General features: G+C 37.5%; 1 protein-coding gene across 2 annotated transcripts in view; it reads left to right on the forward strand.

Moving 5' to 3' along the window:
* LOC139980179 (PDZ domain-containing protein 8-like) overlaps window positions 1-18,740 on the forward strand; it is a 32,962-nt gene extending 14,222 nt beyond the window's left edge. The window contains exons 7-18 of one of the 2 annotated variants that reach the window (XR_011797473.1): window positions 961-1,180; window positions 2,072-2,256; window positions 5,019-5,101; window positions 5,613-6,264; window positions 6,973-7,199; window positions 7,861-8,109; window positions 8,867-8,963; window positions 10,148-10,242; window positions 10,923-11,229; window positions 12,135-12,197; window positions 12,842-15,663; window positions 15,700-18,740. Coding sequence is in view for 1 of the 2 variants with exons in the window: in XM_071991644.1 (XP_071847745.1) it covers window positions 961-1,180; window positions 2,072-2,256; window positions 5,019-5,101; window positions 5,613-6,264; window positions 6,973-7,199; window positions 7,861-8,109; window positions 8,867-8,963; window positions 10,148-10,242; window positions 10,923-11,229; window positions 12,135-12,197; window positions 12,842-13,396 (2,733 nt within the window). In the remaining variant the exon portion in view is untranslated. Of the gene's footprint in view, window positions 1-960; window positions 1,181-2,071; window positions 2,257-5,018; window positions 5,102-5,612; window positions 6,265-6,972; window positions 7,200-7,860; window positions 8,110-8,866; window positions 8,964-10,147; window positions 10,243-10,922; window positions 11,230-12,134; window positions 12,198-12,841 lie in introns of both variants that reach the window. The other variant, XM_071991644.1, reaches the window with a different exon arrangement.
* Window positions 18,741-19,842: the final 1,102 nt, after the last annotated feature.

The raw sequence follows: 19,842 nt of genomic DNA on the forward strand, positions 1-19,842 counted from the left end.
TGGCTTTACTTTCCTTCCTCGTCATGCATTTAGATCTGTATGCTAATGAACTCAATGTAAAGAAGTGTGCAGGAAATATTTAATTTGGTTGTTTTCCTCAGTCTCACATGTATGTTTTAACATAGAGTCCGTAGTCCTTGTCTCCCATGTTTTAACATCAAGTCCGTAGTCTAAGCCCCCCCGGTTTTTATCATCAAGTCTGTAGTCCAAGTCTCACATATTTTAACATCAATTCCATAGTCCAGTCTTACATGTTTTAACGTCAAGTCCATAGTTGAGTCTCACATGTTTCACATCGAGTCCATAGTCCAAGTCTCAAATGTATGTTTTAAGTTTGAGTCCGTAGTCCGAGTCTCACATGTGTTAATATCAAGTCCGTAGTTCCTGTCTAACATGTTTTAACATCAAGTCCATAGTCTGAGTATCACATGTCTTAACATTGCATCCATAGTCCAGTCTCACATGTTTTAACATCAAGTCCATAGACCAGTCTCACATGTTTTAACATCAAGTCCATATTTGAGTCTCACATGTTTTAACATCCATAGTCTGAGGCTCATATGTTTTAACATCGAGTCCGTAGTCCTAGTCTCACATGTTTTAACATTATGTCCATAGTCCAGTCTCACATGTTTTAACATCAAGTCCATAGACCAGTCTCACATGTTTTAACATCAAGTCCATATTTGAGTCTCACATGTTTTAACATCGAGTCCATATTACTAGTCTCACATGTTTTAACATAAAATCCATAGTCTGAGGCTCACAAGTTGTAACATCAAGTCCATAGTCCATAGTGTTTGCTTTTTCGTCAAATCTCTTTTACTGATGCACGCCAAATTGGTAGCTAAAACCATTTTATTTTATTTTTTATAATAACAAACTTGTTGTAATATATGACATCTTTATATTAATCACAAGTTCCATTATTTTCCTGTTTTTCCTTCTCCTTTCACAAAGATTAAGAAGACAATACGAAAGAAGCACATTCTACCCGCGTACAAGTTGAGGTACAAGCCTTTCTTTGTGAAACCAGATCCTCCAGGTATTCACGATGAAGTGTTGGTAGAGAACTCCAAATTGACTGTCGGTACCATGCAAATAACCGTCGTGGAATGCGGTCGACTGCCATTCTCCAAGGAGAACGAAGATACGGACGTGTATTGCAGTCTGTCAATAGGTATGTCTGTGCGTCTGTCTGTTCATATCTTCAATCAGAGTCTTACCTTTGAAATTCAACGCAGGTCCCAAACCCCAATAGTACCAAAGATCGGAGAGCAGTTCAAATTTTGATTGTCTTGCATTTTGATTGGTTCCTCATGTCATACAGGTTTTACAGGGATGTCCACAATCATCTTCACTTCCTGTTGTGAAGACATATTTTATATGTAGTTACTCAAGTTACTCGGGGACTGCCAGTTTGTCATTTTCCGATGTCATTATGCTTCCCTGCGAGGCAGATGGTTTCAATTTACTGTCATGTCATTTTCCCATCAGTTTTCTGTGCATGGTTTGTAAGGCAATGTAAAACAAGTGCTGTTACAGAAATGCCATTTTTCTATTGTGTGTTTGTGAATAATTTGATGAAAATAACCTTTAGCATAGTGACTGGAAAAGACAGAATGATATAAAAACAAAAGGCATATTTGGTGAGTAATCAAACTGTGCACCAGTTTGGCAAGCCCTTTGGATTTCAATAAAAATTGAAAGGGTACTTCTTGAAATTTTGACAGCCATGAGGACTGCTATTCTGTGACTCTGCAAGCTGTGGAATGCTAGTATAAAAATGGATACATACACTTTGAAATTAATCTCTTTTATGTTTCTCAAATATTGAGAAACAGACAAATTTGCACATAAGACATTAAGATGTACTTCAAAATTTAATTTCTCAAACAAGGATTCCTTTATCTCTAAACATTGATAAAGTTAATTTCAGCCGTTGACAATGTACCAACATGTGAGCATTGACTCTAGTAAGAGATATTCTATTTTGATAAGATTTTCCATTGCTTTGAAAGAGAAATTTGAAAAGAGAATATTTTTATCTTTGTTACCCTCTGATTCTCAGATGCCATCGCTTGGAGACAAGATGACATAGAAAAGAAATTTTTAGGAGAAATATTTGAAGTTGATGTTAACAAAGGTCCAAATAAATTTGTTGGGGTAACATTTCAGCCAGGTAGTTACGAGAAAGAAGTCCTGGTGTCCTCCATCAGCCCGGAGTCGCCGGCTGTTAACAAGAACCTTCAACGGGTAAGTAAAATAACTCGCTCTCCTCTAAGCGTCTCTTCTTGCACTTGTCAATTTCATAGACTTCATTTTGTCTTCACTTCATCAAACACAGACTCTTGTCTAAGATCCCTTGCTCAAGATTTTAGTATTTTTATGTTCTCAAAATCTTGAATTAACGTATTATCTGCTTCACGCTATCAATTTAATATCAATTTCTAGTCAGTTCATTTTGCATTTTTGATTCATATTGAGCTCCAACCCTACCCTCAACTCTCACCCCCCTTGCCCACCCACCCCTCTCGAAAACATTGAGTACATATTTTTTCTTCGTCAATTGAAAGGGTTTGCAGATTGAAAACATTAATAGTTGATTTAATGTTCCAGTGGAATGGAAATAAATTTACAACTGGAAAACAAACATACGAAGGATATTAGAATTCAACAGTTATGAACAGGATTGACCATAGGGATATGAAATCAGAGAAAAAAATATGATAAAATATAAGGTAGTAGTAACCTCTTATGGTGGTAATATTAAGAAGGTATGAACCATTTTATTTCCTTCAAAATCCTTAAAATGTTGAAATCTACCTCCATAGTAGTCTACCTCCGTGTTACAGTCTGCCTTTCAATATCCTCATACTTTTCTCTCTTATCAAAGTAGCAACAACAAAATTCTAAAACTGATATGAAAACTCACTATGGGGGCCTGGTAGGGGAAGAGGAGGGTCAGGAGGGTGGGGATGAGGAATATATTTGTGTAAGTCTTTCACGCATTGAAGAGAGTATAACTTCCACCGCTGTTATCGCCTGGTGTCTAACTACTTTTACATCACCTTTATGTAGTGCTGTATAATGTATGATAATTTACTGCCAGCATGGCTTGCATGGTTTTGTTATTCATGAAAAATGTGGACGTTCTTACACCCAGAAATCAAGCGAAGCAAAAATGAAAAATGGAACATGTACTGGGATGGTATGTACCTACTTGCATAAGAGCAAGGTTTGCTGGACACAAAATTTCAGTGTGGTGTAGGTATGTTTGAAGGTATGGATGGTAAAAGGATTACTTCACTAACAGGCAAGTTTTTTAGGGTTTTTTGGAGCAGCCAGTGTGACACTTGAAAAAAGAGGACAAAAGTTTTCCGCATTCCCAGGTGAAAACCTCATATCAATATCTTGTTCCTAACTCTAGATATGGTTGTTTGAAAATAACATATTTTTTGTCAGCTAAAGCCCTCATTTCTCCAGGAAATGATTCCCAGTGGGTAGTCTGTGATGTCATCATGGTAGACGTTCTTGTTATGTATTTGTCCTTGAAAATGTGACGAAATTGGAATTGTTGCGTATGGGTCATCCTTCTCTGAATTTAAGGCTTCTTGACATTGCAAAAATGAGTACTTCTGTGTGGTTAATTAAATGATTTTTTTGTACCTTAGGAGGAAATAAAGCAAAGATGCTTTTTAGCTTATTTGTGTGATAATGTCTTTCATACTGCTGTCGGCAGATACAGTTGTACAAAACGGATCGAAATCTTACCAATTAAATGTGCCGATATATCGAGATGTCGTTTTCACCTGCTATTGTAGAAAATTTACAGCGTTTCCAGGGATAGTCCATGAATAGGATTATTCCTTTAACCATCCTATGGAAAATGTAACAGTATGTTGTTGAGGTAGCACTTCCTGGCGGTATTTAGTTGAGGCAAACTTCAGGGAAGTCGTTGACATCATTTTTAAGGCACACACATGTTAATATCGTTCATGCATGTTAATTTTGCTGTAAGCTTTGAAACATGTGAAGGGATGTGATGGGAATGTTACGTACCACTTGCTGTAAGGTATTTAGTAGACACACATTCTAGTGTTAGACTTGATGACTTGTTTGTGGGCATGCATGTTAGTATCGCTTTTTGACTGTGGCATGTGTGTTGGGATGTATATTTAACACAACCTGTGTTTACTTGCTTGACACAAGTTCCAGTATAGTGCAGATATGATTGTAAGCTTGCATGTTGGTATTGCTCTCTGCTATGGAAAATGTATCAGGATGCTACAGTATGCAACACTTACTGTGCAGGACTTGGTAAACAAATAGTCCAGAAAATTATGCAAATATGCTTGAGAGCATCTGAGTAAGTGTTTTCACTGCTATGGTCTATGTATTAGGAAGTTATGCAACACTTGATGAGTAATATTTTTGTAGACATATTCCAGTATAGTGTAGATGTGCTTGATAACATGTATGTTAATGTAACATTTAATGGGATATTGTGTAATACTTCCAGTCAGTACTTGCTGTACACTCATGACAGTACAGGTTTGTAATGCTTTAAATGACATGCACACTAACACTGTTTTCCTTTATGCATCATGTTTAGGGATGTTGTGGCAGTACTCACTATGTACAGAACATCAGATATGTGTTGCTATTTATGTGTATTAGAATTTGTGTATTTTAATTTTTGGTATTGTTATTTGTGTATCAAATATGTATCACAATGTGTGTATCGTAATTTGTGTGTAAGCTGTTTGGGGATATTTGAATAGTACTTGCTGGACACAGAATACCTAATAGTTTGAGCACGAGGTTATGCCACATATCATCAATTACTTGAGTGAATTATGTGGGTAGACGAATTCATCCTGGAGTTGAATTGCAAAGAGCTGTTTATGACACTTTCATTGGGCTTCAATTTTGATACCTTTCACCAAGTCGACATGTAATGTATTTTCCCTATTAATTTAGCGTAATAGAGCTGTTGTTTATTTTTCCTATTACAGGGGGATCGTGTATTATATGTTGATGGTGTCAAAGCTCAAACACCAAAGCAGGTCGCTAGGCTAGTGAAGCAGGCGAAAGACAAGTACGTATCAATAAATAAAATCATTTAACAGCAGGCTTCAGAATCATCATATTTTCATTTTCCTGAGAACAGTTGTATTATCGTTTCATTCTGAAAAGTGGTCTATGAAATCCAGTTCAAACGGTTGTGAGGTATCCATGGAAACTATAGTCTGTTGAATTTGTAAATGGAGAAATATCATCAAAATCATAATAAAATGATGCATTGGATTAGAAACTTATTTTCAATTTTTTTTTATAACTTTACCAGAAATATTTTAAATCATAAAATATTTGTGGAATATTACCCTGACAGACAATATTTTGTCGGCAGTACAAAAGAAAAAAAACGGAAATAACATAGTGATTTATTGTAATATCTTAGTAACGTTCATGTGGAAAATTCTGTCATTGGGAGAAAGGAATTGCCTAATATTATACACTGCCATAGTGTAAACTCAAATGACAAATTATTTCATGGTTGTAAGCTGTATCATTGGTTTTTAAATTGGGACATTTTCTTTTTCTTGTAGGTTCACCCTTAAGGTGCAAAGACCATTCTCATGGAATGAAACCGTGACGAACGTCGGTAAACCAAGCGAAGACCAAAGGGACGGACCTCTTCCAGCGGAAGAACCCGAGGACGATAACGACTATGAAGATTTTAGCCGTCCGATTATAGCCACCTTTGAGAGTCTGGAGGAGGAGTCTCGACAGAGGTCAGCGTCTCCATCTCGTCTGGAGGTACCATCCAACGAATCCCCGGTGCTGAGGAGACGGAATGCCTCGAAGCAACCGACCACGGACGACGGACGGAGACTCTCCTCCAGCTTGGACTACGAGACGGCCAAACAGCTCAGGGAGAAGTTGCAACAGACAGCCGAGGATAAACTGAAAAACATCAAGACCAAGGTTCAAGAGTCGCTACAGGCCAGGAAGGATGCAGCAAAGAAAGGGAAAGGAAACGTCGATAGCGAAGATGGCCGAGACAGGGAGACGAGTCATACCTTGGAGACGCCGGGTGTCCATTTGGAGGCAGATCCCGATACTGTCAGTCTCTCCAGCTTAAGCCAGTACGATGAACCCCCGGGGAATGGCGCCACCGAGGCAGAGCAACAGCCAGATCAAACATCTCTCTCAGAGGAGGACAGGGTTCAAGAAACAACTTTAGTTCCTGCAGGAGCAGTAAGTTGCCTCCTCAATATTGACAATGTATCGGCGATGATGACCTTTAACCTTTCTTGTTTTTTTTTTTTAGGTACATTAATATGACAATAATGGTAGTAGATTAGTAGCAAGGCTACACATCACATAGCTGTATGGTTCTGCACCTTTTTTATCAATTTGTCACAAACGACCCTTGAAACATCTGGGGCTTGTCAATTGAAGTGACTGGTACACTTAGTCTAACACACAAACTATTAGGTCAGTTCATTGTAGTAAAGAAACCTCAACCTCTGTATTGGTGATCACTAGCAAAGGTTTCGGTACCGAGCACAGGGTCTAATGTAAAAACGTCAAAGTCAAGCACTTGTCTGATCCGTGATAAAAATGTGGCCTTAGATAACATTCAACATCACTTGTCCTTGCCAAATTTGTGATGCATCATGAACATGTTATTTGAGGCCATTTAAGTCTTGTTTTTCCCTTTTGACTTTTTTGCTAAATCTGAGTGAACTGACCTTTAGGGTTTGTGTGTTAGGCTAAGAATTCCAGCCACTTCAATTGATGAGCCCCAGATGTGTAAAGGGTCGTTGCTCACAAATTAAATGTGGTATAGAAATATATCCGAATAGATTTGCAATGATATTTAATGGTCTACAGATCCAAATTAATCCTGTGTGGGAAGTCACCCTTCAGCAAGACCCCTCTTTAATTTTCTCTCTCTCTCAGGATCCAAGGTGGGATGAGACATTTTCCTTCCAGACCAAGGAAACTGACTGTTATATCAATGTATGTGTTTGGAATCGCATCAGAGGAACATTTGGTGATCGTAACATCATACTTGGCTACACGTCTGTCCCTCTGATTGATGTCGCTATGCAGTGCTTGACAACCTTGTCCGGAGAATATCTGGAGCTCTTTAAACTCCAGCCCCCAGAACTGCCATCTGGTGCATCGTAAGTAACCTTTCCTTCTCATCAGACTTTAGTCCTAGGTGGGTATGAAGATCTGTTTCATTCTCTCAGGAGTCTCTGTTGCTAGGGTTGGATGGTAATAATTTGAATTTTTTTCAACTTTATTTTCAGAAGCTATTTTATAATCTCCAAAAGCTGCAGAACTTTCATCATAAGTAATTCCTTCTGTTATTAGACTTTCTCTTTGGTGAATTTGTCAAAATTTCCATCCTCTAACTAAATACCGAAGCATGATAAAATGAAAATTGTACAAAGATGCCAAGTTTAACTAAGAAGGTAGTTTGTAGAAGGTAGAACCCTGTCTGTGTACCCTGTTGACTACCTCCAAATCATCCTGTTTTACATGTGACAGTTTAATTTAGTGAAAGCTCTGATAAATGGCTGCTTGAATACAACGGCTGGCAGATTGAATTCAATATTTGATAGCACACTTTATGTTAGAACTCAGTCATTCTCTATTTAAATTATGGTCATCAACTTTTAATTTTTTTTTGGGGGGGGGGGAGTCATCTTGCTTGTTAATTATTAATAACACTGGATAAGAAGAAAAAAGAATTCAAATCAATATTGTTTCTTTGAGGGTGCTTTTTACTTTGTGGTTTTCTTTTCAATCTACAATCTGCAAAAAATCCTTTCTCCTCAGGAGAAATCCAGCCCAAGCTAAGGTTTACAAACATCCTGGGTATGAGCATCGCCTCTCGTTTGGAGATATCACCCTCTTCTTCCACCACGAGCCCCAAGAGGCCGTACGACCTTCAGACGTTAAAGACAAACCGTCCGTCTCCGACAGAGAGAAACTCCAAGAGGCTAAGCGAATACAAAGCACCGAGAAATCACCCAGACAGCATCCACGTCACAGCGACAGGAAAGGTGCGAGACAAGACAAACAGAGGTAAGTTTGAGAAACTTTGATATAGTATTGATAAGACAGGAGAGTAGCCAGGAATTTGCCAAGGGAGGGGCGAAAATGTAGTAAACCTATTAGAGCCGTAGATACAGCATTGCAAACTATCTTAGCATAGCGCCACCATGGTTGGCACGAAGCGCACAAGAAAATTTTGGCTGAAAATGCCTCCCAGATAGCTGGAAATGGCACTTTCCAGGCCTTGTAAGTTGCATCTTAGCATTTTCTCTTTTGAAATTACTAGCGATATCATAAAAACATTAAAAAATATGCTCAAGGGGGGGGCGGCTGCCTCCTTTGCCCCCCCTTGGCTACGCACCTGTGATAAGATAACTTTGATAAGACAGATCACCAGCGGTAACTATTGGATAAACGTGGAATATGACCGTTAAAAAGTCAGCGTTGACCTATAAACAGACAAAGTTATGAAAAATGGAGGTATCATCGTAAACATCTGGAATGTTGCAGGGTTGGAGGTAACTTCGGAAAAACAAATTTAAACCTAGAATTTGGCCCAAAAAAAGCAAAAGAAATGTAAGAATATTGTATGGTCAGTCTTGCCAGGCCGAGCTTTGAATATGGAAACCTCGGAAAGGGAATATTATTCAAGGCAGACAAGGTATTAACGACGGATTTAAATTTTGGAAGTGACAAACATCAGGATGCTGATGTGCATCGTTCAGTTTCCTAAATGCCGGTCAGACACTTACTGTGTTTTTTTACTTTCTTTCTTCGTCCTTCGTAGCCATGGCAACGGTGTCGGTGAAGGAGCTCAGAGGCTGCATGTCTTTCTAGGTACACACTTTTCAATGCCTACCAGATGTGACTTTTGCACAAAGAAGGTAAAAAAAACCTTTCTCTCTTCATCAGTTCTTTTACATCCTACCCTTGCAACCCCTGATACCATTAAAATACTCCTTATTTCACACCAGCATCTTTGATCTTACTCAAGCAGTCCTTAGGCCATTCCAGCACCCCATGTCTATGTCTCTAGTACCCCATGTCATACTCCAGCACCCCATGACCCCCCCCACTTCCTATAAAAGTCAGGCACCATTTAATTCCAAGACAGTCCCCCCCCCTCCATCTTATCTTGATCCAACATCTCCTACCCACCTAAAATTTAAACTGAAATGTACTGTTTAAGTTTTGAATCAAGTTACTGCTCCAGCATCCCATGACCCCCCCCCCCCCATGCAAGTGCTGTTTACTCCACTATATAACTCCTTATCCTATACTATTTTATAATGCTTTATATCACTCCATGGGCTGCTCCCCTTAATCTGCTATGCTAGTTTAGCCTACCTTACCTCAGTTCAGCATCCTGTACCCCACACCAGCACCAACTTGACTCCAATGTTCCTTATCCCATTCCATCACTTCCTATAAAAGTCAGGCACCATTTAATCCCAAGACAGTCCCCGAACATCTTACCTTGATCCAACATCTCCTTCCCACTTAAAATTTAAAATGAAGTGTACTGTTGATAGTTTTGAATCAACTTACCAGTAATGCTAGAAGTGTTTAAGCATTAATCCAAATTATTTGAAATAACTGTCATAATTCGAAATACTTTTAGTTTTACATTGCCCTTTTCCATGGTAATAATCATTTACTCTGGAATCCTACGTCTAGCATTCATTTCCAATATTTAAAATTTTAAAATTACATATGTAAAAAGAAGAGCAAATACATGAAACACATGAAGGACTGTGAACACACTCCATTTCTCATATTAGCTACACCAATGAGGACAAACACCATTCAAAGTGTAACATGTACGCTCTGTCTCGCTCAGTGCAATATGCATGTTGAGGACATTTTGTTTTTATTATTTATTGATATTTTTAAGATGATAAATATAGCTGCATTACAAAAAAGAACATTTAAGATTCGTCTAGTGCTGTTCTAAACTAAAAGTGTCACTTCCCTTGCTTCAAATAGTCAGTGATTATATTTTTAAATTATATTTTCTTTATCTTTTGATTGTGACATTTTCTTAATTCTTTCTTTCTTTTTGCAATAGGTGTGGACAAAATTTGCATACCAGTGTCAAGGTTGTCACCTGATCTGCCACAAGAAGTGTTCAGATAAGACACAAATCAACATTCCGTGCGACAGGTGAGAGAAACGAAAATAGATTTGAATGCAGTTCTATCATGAACTTGTTGGCATGTGCTTTCCACAAATACAAAATGCTTGAAAGGTTAAAGCAGGGTTTTATTTCACTTTCATTGATATGAAAATCTGGTATGAACGAGATAAAAGTGTATATCTTTTTAACCCTTTGTAACGACTTGATAATCATCGTAAGTGACCACAGTTGTGAAGGAAGGCCAACTGCTGGATTTGATGTCAGAAACACCATGTATTTCTAATTTCACACCATTTTTGCATGTGGCATGAAACTGATCGCTCCTCAGATAACTTTTGGTAGCACTGGTGGAAAATTCTTTGTGTTGTCCCTGAGGGGTGTGAGATTTCAATCAAAATCTGCAATTGTTGGGTCTCATTTAATAAGTCCAAATTTGAAACAAGTTTTATTCTGTATAGCCAAGGATTGCGCCAGATAACTTCTTTGTTTTAGTTTGATTGGTTGCCAAAAAAAATTGTTTGGTCATATCTTCTAGTTTGCTGAAAAAAATATGGTTTTCATAGTTTTAATCTTACTTTTTTAACAAAACCTTGGTGAAAAGAAATTAGCAGAAAAATTTTCTTTGGTAGAACGTGTCAGACAATGTTTTTTTTTTCTTGTTGTTGTTGTAAAGTTATCTCACACCCCCCTTTTAATCATTCCTTAGGACTAAAAAGTATCACAAGTTAGAACCACAGGCACCTATCAAACAGCCAGTGGACTTAGTCATCAGCTCAGCCAGTACATCGTCAGTTCCCTCCAGCCCTTCAGTCACGAGAAGGAATCCTCCGGTGTCGCCACCGTCGCCCCAGATGTCCTCTTCCTCTTCAGAGGACGAGGGGGAGGATGACGAAGACATCGAAGTGATGATAAGGAGGCTGAATCGTCTCAAGAGAAGACTAATCCATGCCAGACAGAATGAAGTAACCAAAAAGGAGGAGGTTGATCACATGGTCATGACTGTCGCCAGAGAGGTGTGTATCTTTGGTGTCAGCAGTGGGATTGTTTGAGAGTATTTTAATGAATTTGCATAGAAGATGAAAAGCAAATGTAAAGTAGAAAGTACCGTGTCATCTTTTATGGATTAATGGTGTTTTCCATCATGAATTCTGCTGTTTTCAGGAAAATTTAAATTGTTGGTGTCAGCAGTGGGATATGGTTGCATACTACCTCATTCAGCAAAGGTTCAGTTTGCATGAATAAGATGCACCCAGTTTCTTTTGACCACACTTGCACATGCTCATAACATATAAGCTGGTCCAGACCATGAAATCAATTTCTTGTTGTCAGACAGTTGCATTCATGCATGTTGGTGTCCTCAGTGGGATTATGGTTTGCATATTAGGTCATTTCAAAGAAGGCTCATTGTAGTATGAATATTTTGGCTCACTTGCACGTGCTGGCACCACATACAAAACGTGTTACCTCAAGTTGTAATAAAGTAATTGCTTGTATGCATTTTAGGAAGTAAATGTCCATAATTTCCTGATCTTTTATGTCATACCTAGGTGACAATCTCAGAATAAATTTGTCGCAAGTAAAGTAACCAATGAAATGGATTAGTGGTATTTACATGGGGAAGAACTTATGTAGATGACTAAGTTTGTACTCTTTCTCCACTACATTTGCTGGTCAAAATGCCTTGGTACTGATAACATCTGTTGGAGACATAATTTTTCTTTTATTTGACATTTAATAAAACAAGTTAGATAATGGGCATGTCACTGGCAGTTGTCTTAAGTTGTTTAAGTTTTCAGTCTTGTTTAAGTTCAATCGTAAGAGATGATCAGCTATCCCTGTTTTTGCAGTGTCTATCCGTGTTCATTGATACGACAAGCATTCTATTCCTTCAACACTTTTTTTTCACTGAATTCTACAGAATGGTCGAGAACTGTTTTTGAACCTTCCTACGCCGGAGAGGAAAATGAAGCTGGAAACCATCGTGAGTACCACCCGATGCAAGCAAGCCATCATATTAATTAACATTGTCTTTGATTGACAGACGTTTTTATACGTAATCAGAATCGTCACTGCATTTATGAAAATATTTCAAAGAGTTGTTTTAGCATTAACAGTTGTATTTGGGGTTTTGATTCATTGTGACCAAGCCTTGCAATTACAACACTTAAAATGGATATTCTGGTAGTTTGAAGTTGATTGCTTAGAAAGATGCTGGAAACACTCTGCATATTTAGGTACAACCCACATGCTTATAATATTTTGTATGGCAAATGTATTGGTTTTTCAAATTAGGTGGTATTTTGCAAATGCACCTGGCAACAGCAGAGTGAAAGATGTCATCGCAGCATATTTAGCAGATTTTTTATTTTTTTTAAATTTTGTACTCACTTATTCACAGAGGAAAATATTTGTTTCTACAAAAGCAGTTTCATTTTCATGAAGTTGTCAATATGGAGAACTGTGACAGCTAAGCAAACATTCAAGTTGTATCAGGTTTCAACGATAAATCAGCAAGAAGATTATAAACAGAAAATTAACACTTTTTGAAGATGGCAATACTTTGATTGTATCTACTGATTGTATTATTATTGTAAGTTTATTATATTTATTTTTGTGACTTTTCAGATAAACAAGCTACAAAAAGAGATTGACTCAGAAGCAGAGCAACAAGCCAACCTATACCTAAAGAAGGAAGACAAAAGCAGCAGCAAGGAACAGCGGAAAGCTGCGGCATCGTTCGCCGAGAGTGAACAGAGGATGCAGACCCTGGCCATGTTAATGCTGCACTACTGCTCCGGCATACAGCACTGTAACGAGGAGCTCTCCAATCAGGCCGACGAGGCAGAGGCTAAGCAACAGGTCAAGGAGGTCAAACAGGAGGTCAAGCAGGAGGTCAAACAAGAGGTCAAACAGGGGGTTAAAAAGGAGGTAAAAAAGGAGGTCAAACAGGAGGTCGTTGACAGCGGCGAGAGTCAGAATGAAACAGCGCAGGACAAGGAAAGACCGGCTGCTACGGAACCTGACCCGGATCAACCGACATCCGGCGGCACAGATGTGGAAGATGGTCAAACTCAGGAGGACTCGACAAAGAATTGGGATCTCGCCCAGGAGGACGTCGATTCGTCATCAGAGGATACGGACTGCGACGCCGTCATCGTACAACTGCCAGAGCAAAGCTGATGTATTCAAACGTGAAAAGTCGGGTCGTGAGTTATTTATAAATCGTTTCACGTTTCGACCGTTTAGCAAACTCAACAAAAAATTGGAAAGTTTTTGAAACGGAAGTCAGTGGTGATCTTTTTACAAGTCATAAATGTGTATTATGCCATTCCTGAGATACCTAAGTTAGCTCAAATCTGTAAAAATCTGTCAATTTAGGGAGTCGAGATCAAGATTTAACAGTTAAACTAGTTTTCTCCTCGGGAAGTTGGAAAGGTCCTACCCTGAGTAAAACTTGGGTTGGACAAAATGAGCAAAAAGGAAAAAAGGTTTTGTTAGTTTAACATTTTTTGAATGTCACATAAACTCAATAACTTATGCCAACAATCTTCGCCATATTTTTGGTTTGGTGTAATGTAGGGAGTTAGTGATCTAATATTTCAAAAGAAAAGATTTTGCAGGGTTTCCAAGCATTCACGTTATAATCTTGATTTCGGGTTGCATCATCTGTTGCAGGGCCAGAATGCTCCTCAAATGGGCGGTCAGGAATGTTTGATCTAATCCGGAGTATGAAAGCGTTCACTCTGGGAAATTGATCGCACTTCGTGGTTTCAGTTCGCTCTTGCATTCTCAGATTCGGACAAGGCTGCATTGGTTAATCTCAACAAAAAAATTGTGATGAAGGTCACGCTTGACTTAAATCTTGGAGTTGATTATATACAAAGGATCTGTGGAGAAAATTCATGGATGGTTAACCTCATGTTAAAACACATGTGTTATGACGGACAAAGATAGTTTCCCAAACAACAAGAAGAAGAAAGGAAATATTAGTTTCTACCACCACGATAAAAATTTAACTGAAAAAAAAATCAGATCGCTAGCAGACCTTAAAGAATTTAGGTCTGACTTTTAGTTTAGTTAGAAAGAAAAAAGAAGTTGTAGGAATAGAGTTGGCAGCATTTGGCCATTGCTTAGTAAAAAAGGAAGCTTATGTTTATGTTTGATGTCATTTTTGTTGCATTTTGTCAACATTTTGTTCTCAGCTGTGTGAGTGAATGTGGTTGTGCTAATAGAGAACCAAATGGATATATATATTTTGAAAGTAAAAAAAAACACTTTGTTGTTCAAAAAGAAAGCTTGCATAATTTGTAAATTTGGTGAAACATTCCGCTGTATAAAAAGTATATTGTGCATGCCAGTACTTTCATAGAAAATAAAAATCGGCATTAGTTAAAGTTTTCCAGGGATTTAGATCTGCTTTGTACTATGGAAGAGTGCAATGAACTTTGGAAAAGGAGAATAGGTGTTTTTGTTTCCCCTGACTGACTGGGTTCAAGTGATGACATAGAAAACCATGGGTATCTTCCCCACTTAGGCCTACCCTCGATTTTATAGTTTTTCTCTCATCCCCTGGTTTGATATTTTAAGTGACCAAATCAAATTTTTTAGGGGCTCTTTGGAATGATTTAGAACAAACCTTCATAATGAAGCCCTTCATTATTAAGCAATGTGAAAAAGAGTTTTTTATATGCAAATTTATGGTAATAATAAAGGAAGGGCTCATTGTACTGGGCATTGCTTAATTATCTATGAGGGCCAGAGATTAACATTTGTGGGAGGGAGCAAAGAGCTGGACTGAATCAAAATTTCAAAAGACTAATTGTTAGGTGTATCTTCCGCCCAGATTTGATATTTTTCTTTCATACAACTCACATTGATCTGATGTATGATAAGTGCAATAAGCTTAAAGGAAGTACAAGAAGTCAACATGATGACTTCACAGAATTATCGTTGCTCTAGTTTGCTTGTTGTGTAAGAAATTAAGATGTTGACAAGGCAAAATGAACTACAGCTTGGAGAGTTTCTTGGTCAGTAAAATCAACAGTTTGAAAATGCAACATGGATTGATATCTTGTTTCTTGCATGAGATATCAACATGTTGACAACAGAGAATGTTCTGTAGTTTGGTGGTCGGGATGTTGTGTCCTTAAAGATCAACAAAATGTTGACAATATGCAGAAATATGTGGTCTCATTGCCTTGTGTATGAAAAATGAACATGCGGACAATATAAATCAGTCTAGTCAGTTTGGGTCTGGTGTGTCAGAGGCCAAGATGATAACAACATTGATATGTTTAATCAAGGCCAAGATGCTAACAACATTGATACGTTTAATCAAGGCTAAAATGCTAACAACATTGATATGTTTAATCAAGGCCAAGATGCTAACAACATTGATACGTTTAATCAAGGCTAAAATGCTAACAACATTGATATGTTTAATCAAGGTTAAAATGCTAACAGCATTGATATGTTTAATCAAGTCCAAGATGCTAACAACATTGATATGTTTAATCAAGCACCATTTGATAGTTAGCCATTTCAACATAGAAAGAACTGATATTGTGCAAAACGGACGTGATTTCCTTAAAATAAATTCTACCTCATTTGTCCAATCAGATCTCCAATAAGTTGAAGATCATTCTAAGCTTCATAATCGTCCTTTGATTTGTTATGTAATCGACACGTCTGTAATTATATAGCTCCAAGGACCTTTTCGTCAGCACGTGCATTCGAAGTATTAATTAAATATAACAATAGGTTTTCTGATTTTCCCAACACAATGTAATAAATCAATAAATGGAAGAAAATAATGGGAAGTATATTACGATTGCATTTTTAACAAGGAGGAAATGCCTTCTGTGTGTAGTAGGCAGTGCAGTCAAAGATGCTTTATTGTAACAGGGTACACAGTGTTGTGCTGAGAAGGAAAGCAAGGTAGTATTCAGTTGTAAACTAACATGTGCAGATTAGTGGTATCTTGATGGTAGTACTAACATATTACTGGCCATTTATTATTACCAGTGCAATATTTCCATTCCATTTTCTGTCATATGTTGCGAAGGTCTCTTTAATAAACATAATGAATATTCATTTTGACTCTCTGTTAATAAAATGGGACGATAAATTTTGCTCCAATGCGAAATACCACTCAATATTGTATCGTCCTCCCATATCACATTTTCATCAAGCACAAGCAATTCTCTAGCGGCTTTTGTGCATCTGCAAAGTGTCCCGGTGAACTGTGTGATTTGTAGGGTGATTACATCTAGTAACTAATTGTATTGAGGATTACAAGGGGGTGGGCCGGGAGGAAGGGGTTTCAGAGGGTGTAGGATTATACCAAGTTACGTTTTGTGTGCAAATCTGGATATTTTGGGGTACAGTGTCAGGAAATCGGAAGTTGTCATTCCAAAACCTTTTAATTTTGCAATATTGGTCCCCAATATTGACAACCAGTGATACTGAGATTGACATTTGATATTTGAATCAACAATTTGTAGGAAAATATATAATTTTAATAGCAATACATCTTCCTAAATAGATGTTTGTGTGGGTGTATATGCATCAATTTCAGACATTTGCATATTCTTGTACCTTATTTAAAATTCAAATGAATCTCATGAATCTCATTTGCAAATGAATCTCATTTGCATATTCTTGTACCTTATTTAAAATTCAAATGAATCTCATACCAAATAATTTTCCCGATTCCAGAAATGTGCTTGGAGAGGCTTGTTTCGTGTGAACTAGTAATTTTGTTGAAAATAATTATGATTAGTGTTTTTGTGTGTGTGTTTTGTTGGTTTAATGAAATATGTTTATGAGATACCTTTCAACAAGAGAATATATGGTAATATATATACAGACAAATGCCTTCAGTGGAATTACTACCTTCCTTACGAGTTTCGAACCTCTGGACATACAATCAGCGTTCCATAGCCTAGTGGTTAGGGTGTCTGCATATAAAGCGGGAGGCCCGGGTTTGAACCCTGATGGAGGCTGGACATTTTTTCACTTCTTGGTTTTCCAACTCATTACGATATATATATATAATATGTATATTTCTATGGCTATTAGTCAGTGTTGAGAGTCTTTTAAATACTAACCTTGGCTATATATAGGGTATGACCATGTATAATGCAGATCAGAGATTTAAAAAAATTGTTTACGTAAAAGCTGCAATGATCAGTAGTTAATATGCCTCTTCCAACTTGGCACTGTTGTTGAGGCATCGGGTGCTTTTTTTTGCTTTATATGTATATTTTTTTTGGGGGGGGGGGGGGAGGGAGGGATGGAGATTTTGAGATGTGGAATCTTATAATTCAGTGGAATTGTGCAATTTTTAATGCAATTTAAATAGAACAATTGAACTTAAAAAATACCAGTAAAAGGAAATGCATACTTGTTGTTTCTCTTTCTTTTTTTTTTTATTGCTGGGGGTAAAACGTGTGAGGTTATTGAAGATATGTGATATTATTATTTTTTATTAGTATTATTATTGATAGATTGGTGTCATGGAATCAGCAGATTAATAGTGAGCGACTTGCAAGAAGCAGCTCATATTGATTGCTATATTTACATTTTATTATTCCGCAACTTTGAACGTTTTTTTTTTCCTTCTTCGGAAGACCCTCTTGTGAACACCATTTACCATAAACACGAGCAGCTCAATTCTTAATTGATATATGTTTGATATTATATTTAAGGAAAATTCTTATGTTGGTCATCCATAAAACAGTTCTAGAGATGTCTTCACCTTGATTTTATTCAGAGTATCTTGAGTGGAAAGGACTGGTTGTGATATACTCTCCTGTAAACTCTTATCTTAGAAACAATCGGTTCGAGTGTTTCACGTTACAAGTTTCCACATAGAAGAGTGTTTATTGGCTCTTACATTGGGAGAGTATGTGAGGTGTTTGTATCATGTCCCATAAGCATATGTATCCACATACAGAGCTCTTGCGTGTGTGTGTGTGTGGCAGGCTAGTATCTTACAACTCCATACATTCATAATAAATAAAAATTAAACAAAACTCAGTGTTAGCAAACTGCTTATCCACTAGAGAGCCTGTGTAAGAGAATGTGTAAAAGTAAGTTGGCCTGACGTTTCGATCCTAGCAGGATCTTCTTCAGAGGCAAACTCCAAACATTGTAAAAGTAAGTGTATGCCTGTAGTACTTTATACGGTTCATATTTTCCAAAGGATAAATGCGTGTGCGCATGCGTGTGTCTGCAGTATAATACAGTACTTTCGTATTGAATAAAGTATGTGTGGGTGGGTGTGTATTTCATGTCACTAAATGCGTTTGCATCATGGCAACTTTTGTGAATGTTACTTCAATTCATGCATTGTAAACAGTGTCTATTGATATTTCCCGACACACCTAGTGAAGGAGCTGTTAACATTTTGGATGTTTATCATGTCATGCTTTTTGCACACATCACCTACATGGTCACAAATGTTATTTCACATTTTATTGGGGCCACAAAGTCGAATAAATAGAAAGCGTAACAAAATGTGTCATTGTTTTCCGTTTTTTTGATTCAAATTATGGAGACTGTTTCTTCAATGGAGGATTTAGCTTAACACGGACATCTGAAATCCTTTTAATGTTGAAACTATATTCCTCTGAAGGCCCTGGTAATTGAAGTGGTGGGCCGTGACGATTTTTTAAGGGTCGCAAAGAAATTTGAAGGGTCGCCAAACCTCTGTGGAAAACCTTTGAAAATCGTTCAAATATAGCACCATTTTGCCACCGAGCACCCCTTAACCATATCAAACTTTCTCAAATTTGAAGGGAAACCTCCCTGTATACCCCCTTCCCTAGACCACACATCCGCCACAAGAGCATGCAGATGAAATTATGGTCAATAATAAAAAAAAAAAATGAATACGAGGGATCTTGCTTATTCTTAACCCACTAGCATTTTCCCGACAGGACAAGTTGACTATATATATCCATTCACTTAAAACGGTCCGATGTTGATGTACAACGTGATTTCATCTTGACATCCATCGACGAATTATAATTGGGATTTCTCACTTATAACGTTGAGCTATTTACAGTTACAACAACTGAGATAAACCATGGAGGTATGTTTTTACCTCCCTGGATAAACAAATCCAACTGTCCATCTCAGGCGTGGATCCCTCTTCAATTCCCCCACCCCTCCAAAAACTGTAATGTAGTTACTGACATAACAACATAACTAATTAGAGGATAGCCCCAATCAGAACTTCGATATCAATGTAAGATCAAAGCAGCCACCTCAGAGATATTTGGGAATCAGAAACAAAAGTTTGGTGTCACTTAGCTGTAAAGTTCGTTTTAACTTGTTGTGACGTTGTGACGTGAAAGCTTTATATTTCCTGCCTTGGGTTTGTTTCAATAAATTAAAGATAAAAGAAATTGAAAAGCAGTATGTAAATATTAAAGTAATTTTTCTTGATCCTTTTCTATGAAAAAAATATATATATAAGAATACTTATAAGTGAATGTTCTTCCTTATACGTAAGATAAACGAATACATTGTAAGTGTTTGTGAGGAGGGTTCTCTATTCCTGTATTCCTGACGATGACCACACAGTCACAGTCTCGATGCAAGGGGACTGGGGTTGAGCG

Source organism: Apostichopus japonicus, chromosome 14 (genome assembly GCF_037975245.1).
Source record: "Apostichopus japonicus isolate 1M-3 chromosome 14, ASM3797524v1, whole genome shotgun sequence".
Taxonomy (NCBI): domain Eukaryota; kingdom Metazoa; phylum Echinodermata; class Holothuroidea; order Aspidochirotida; family Stichopodidae; genus Apostichopus; species Apostichopus japonicus.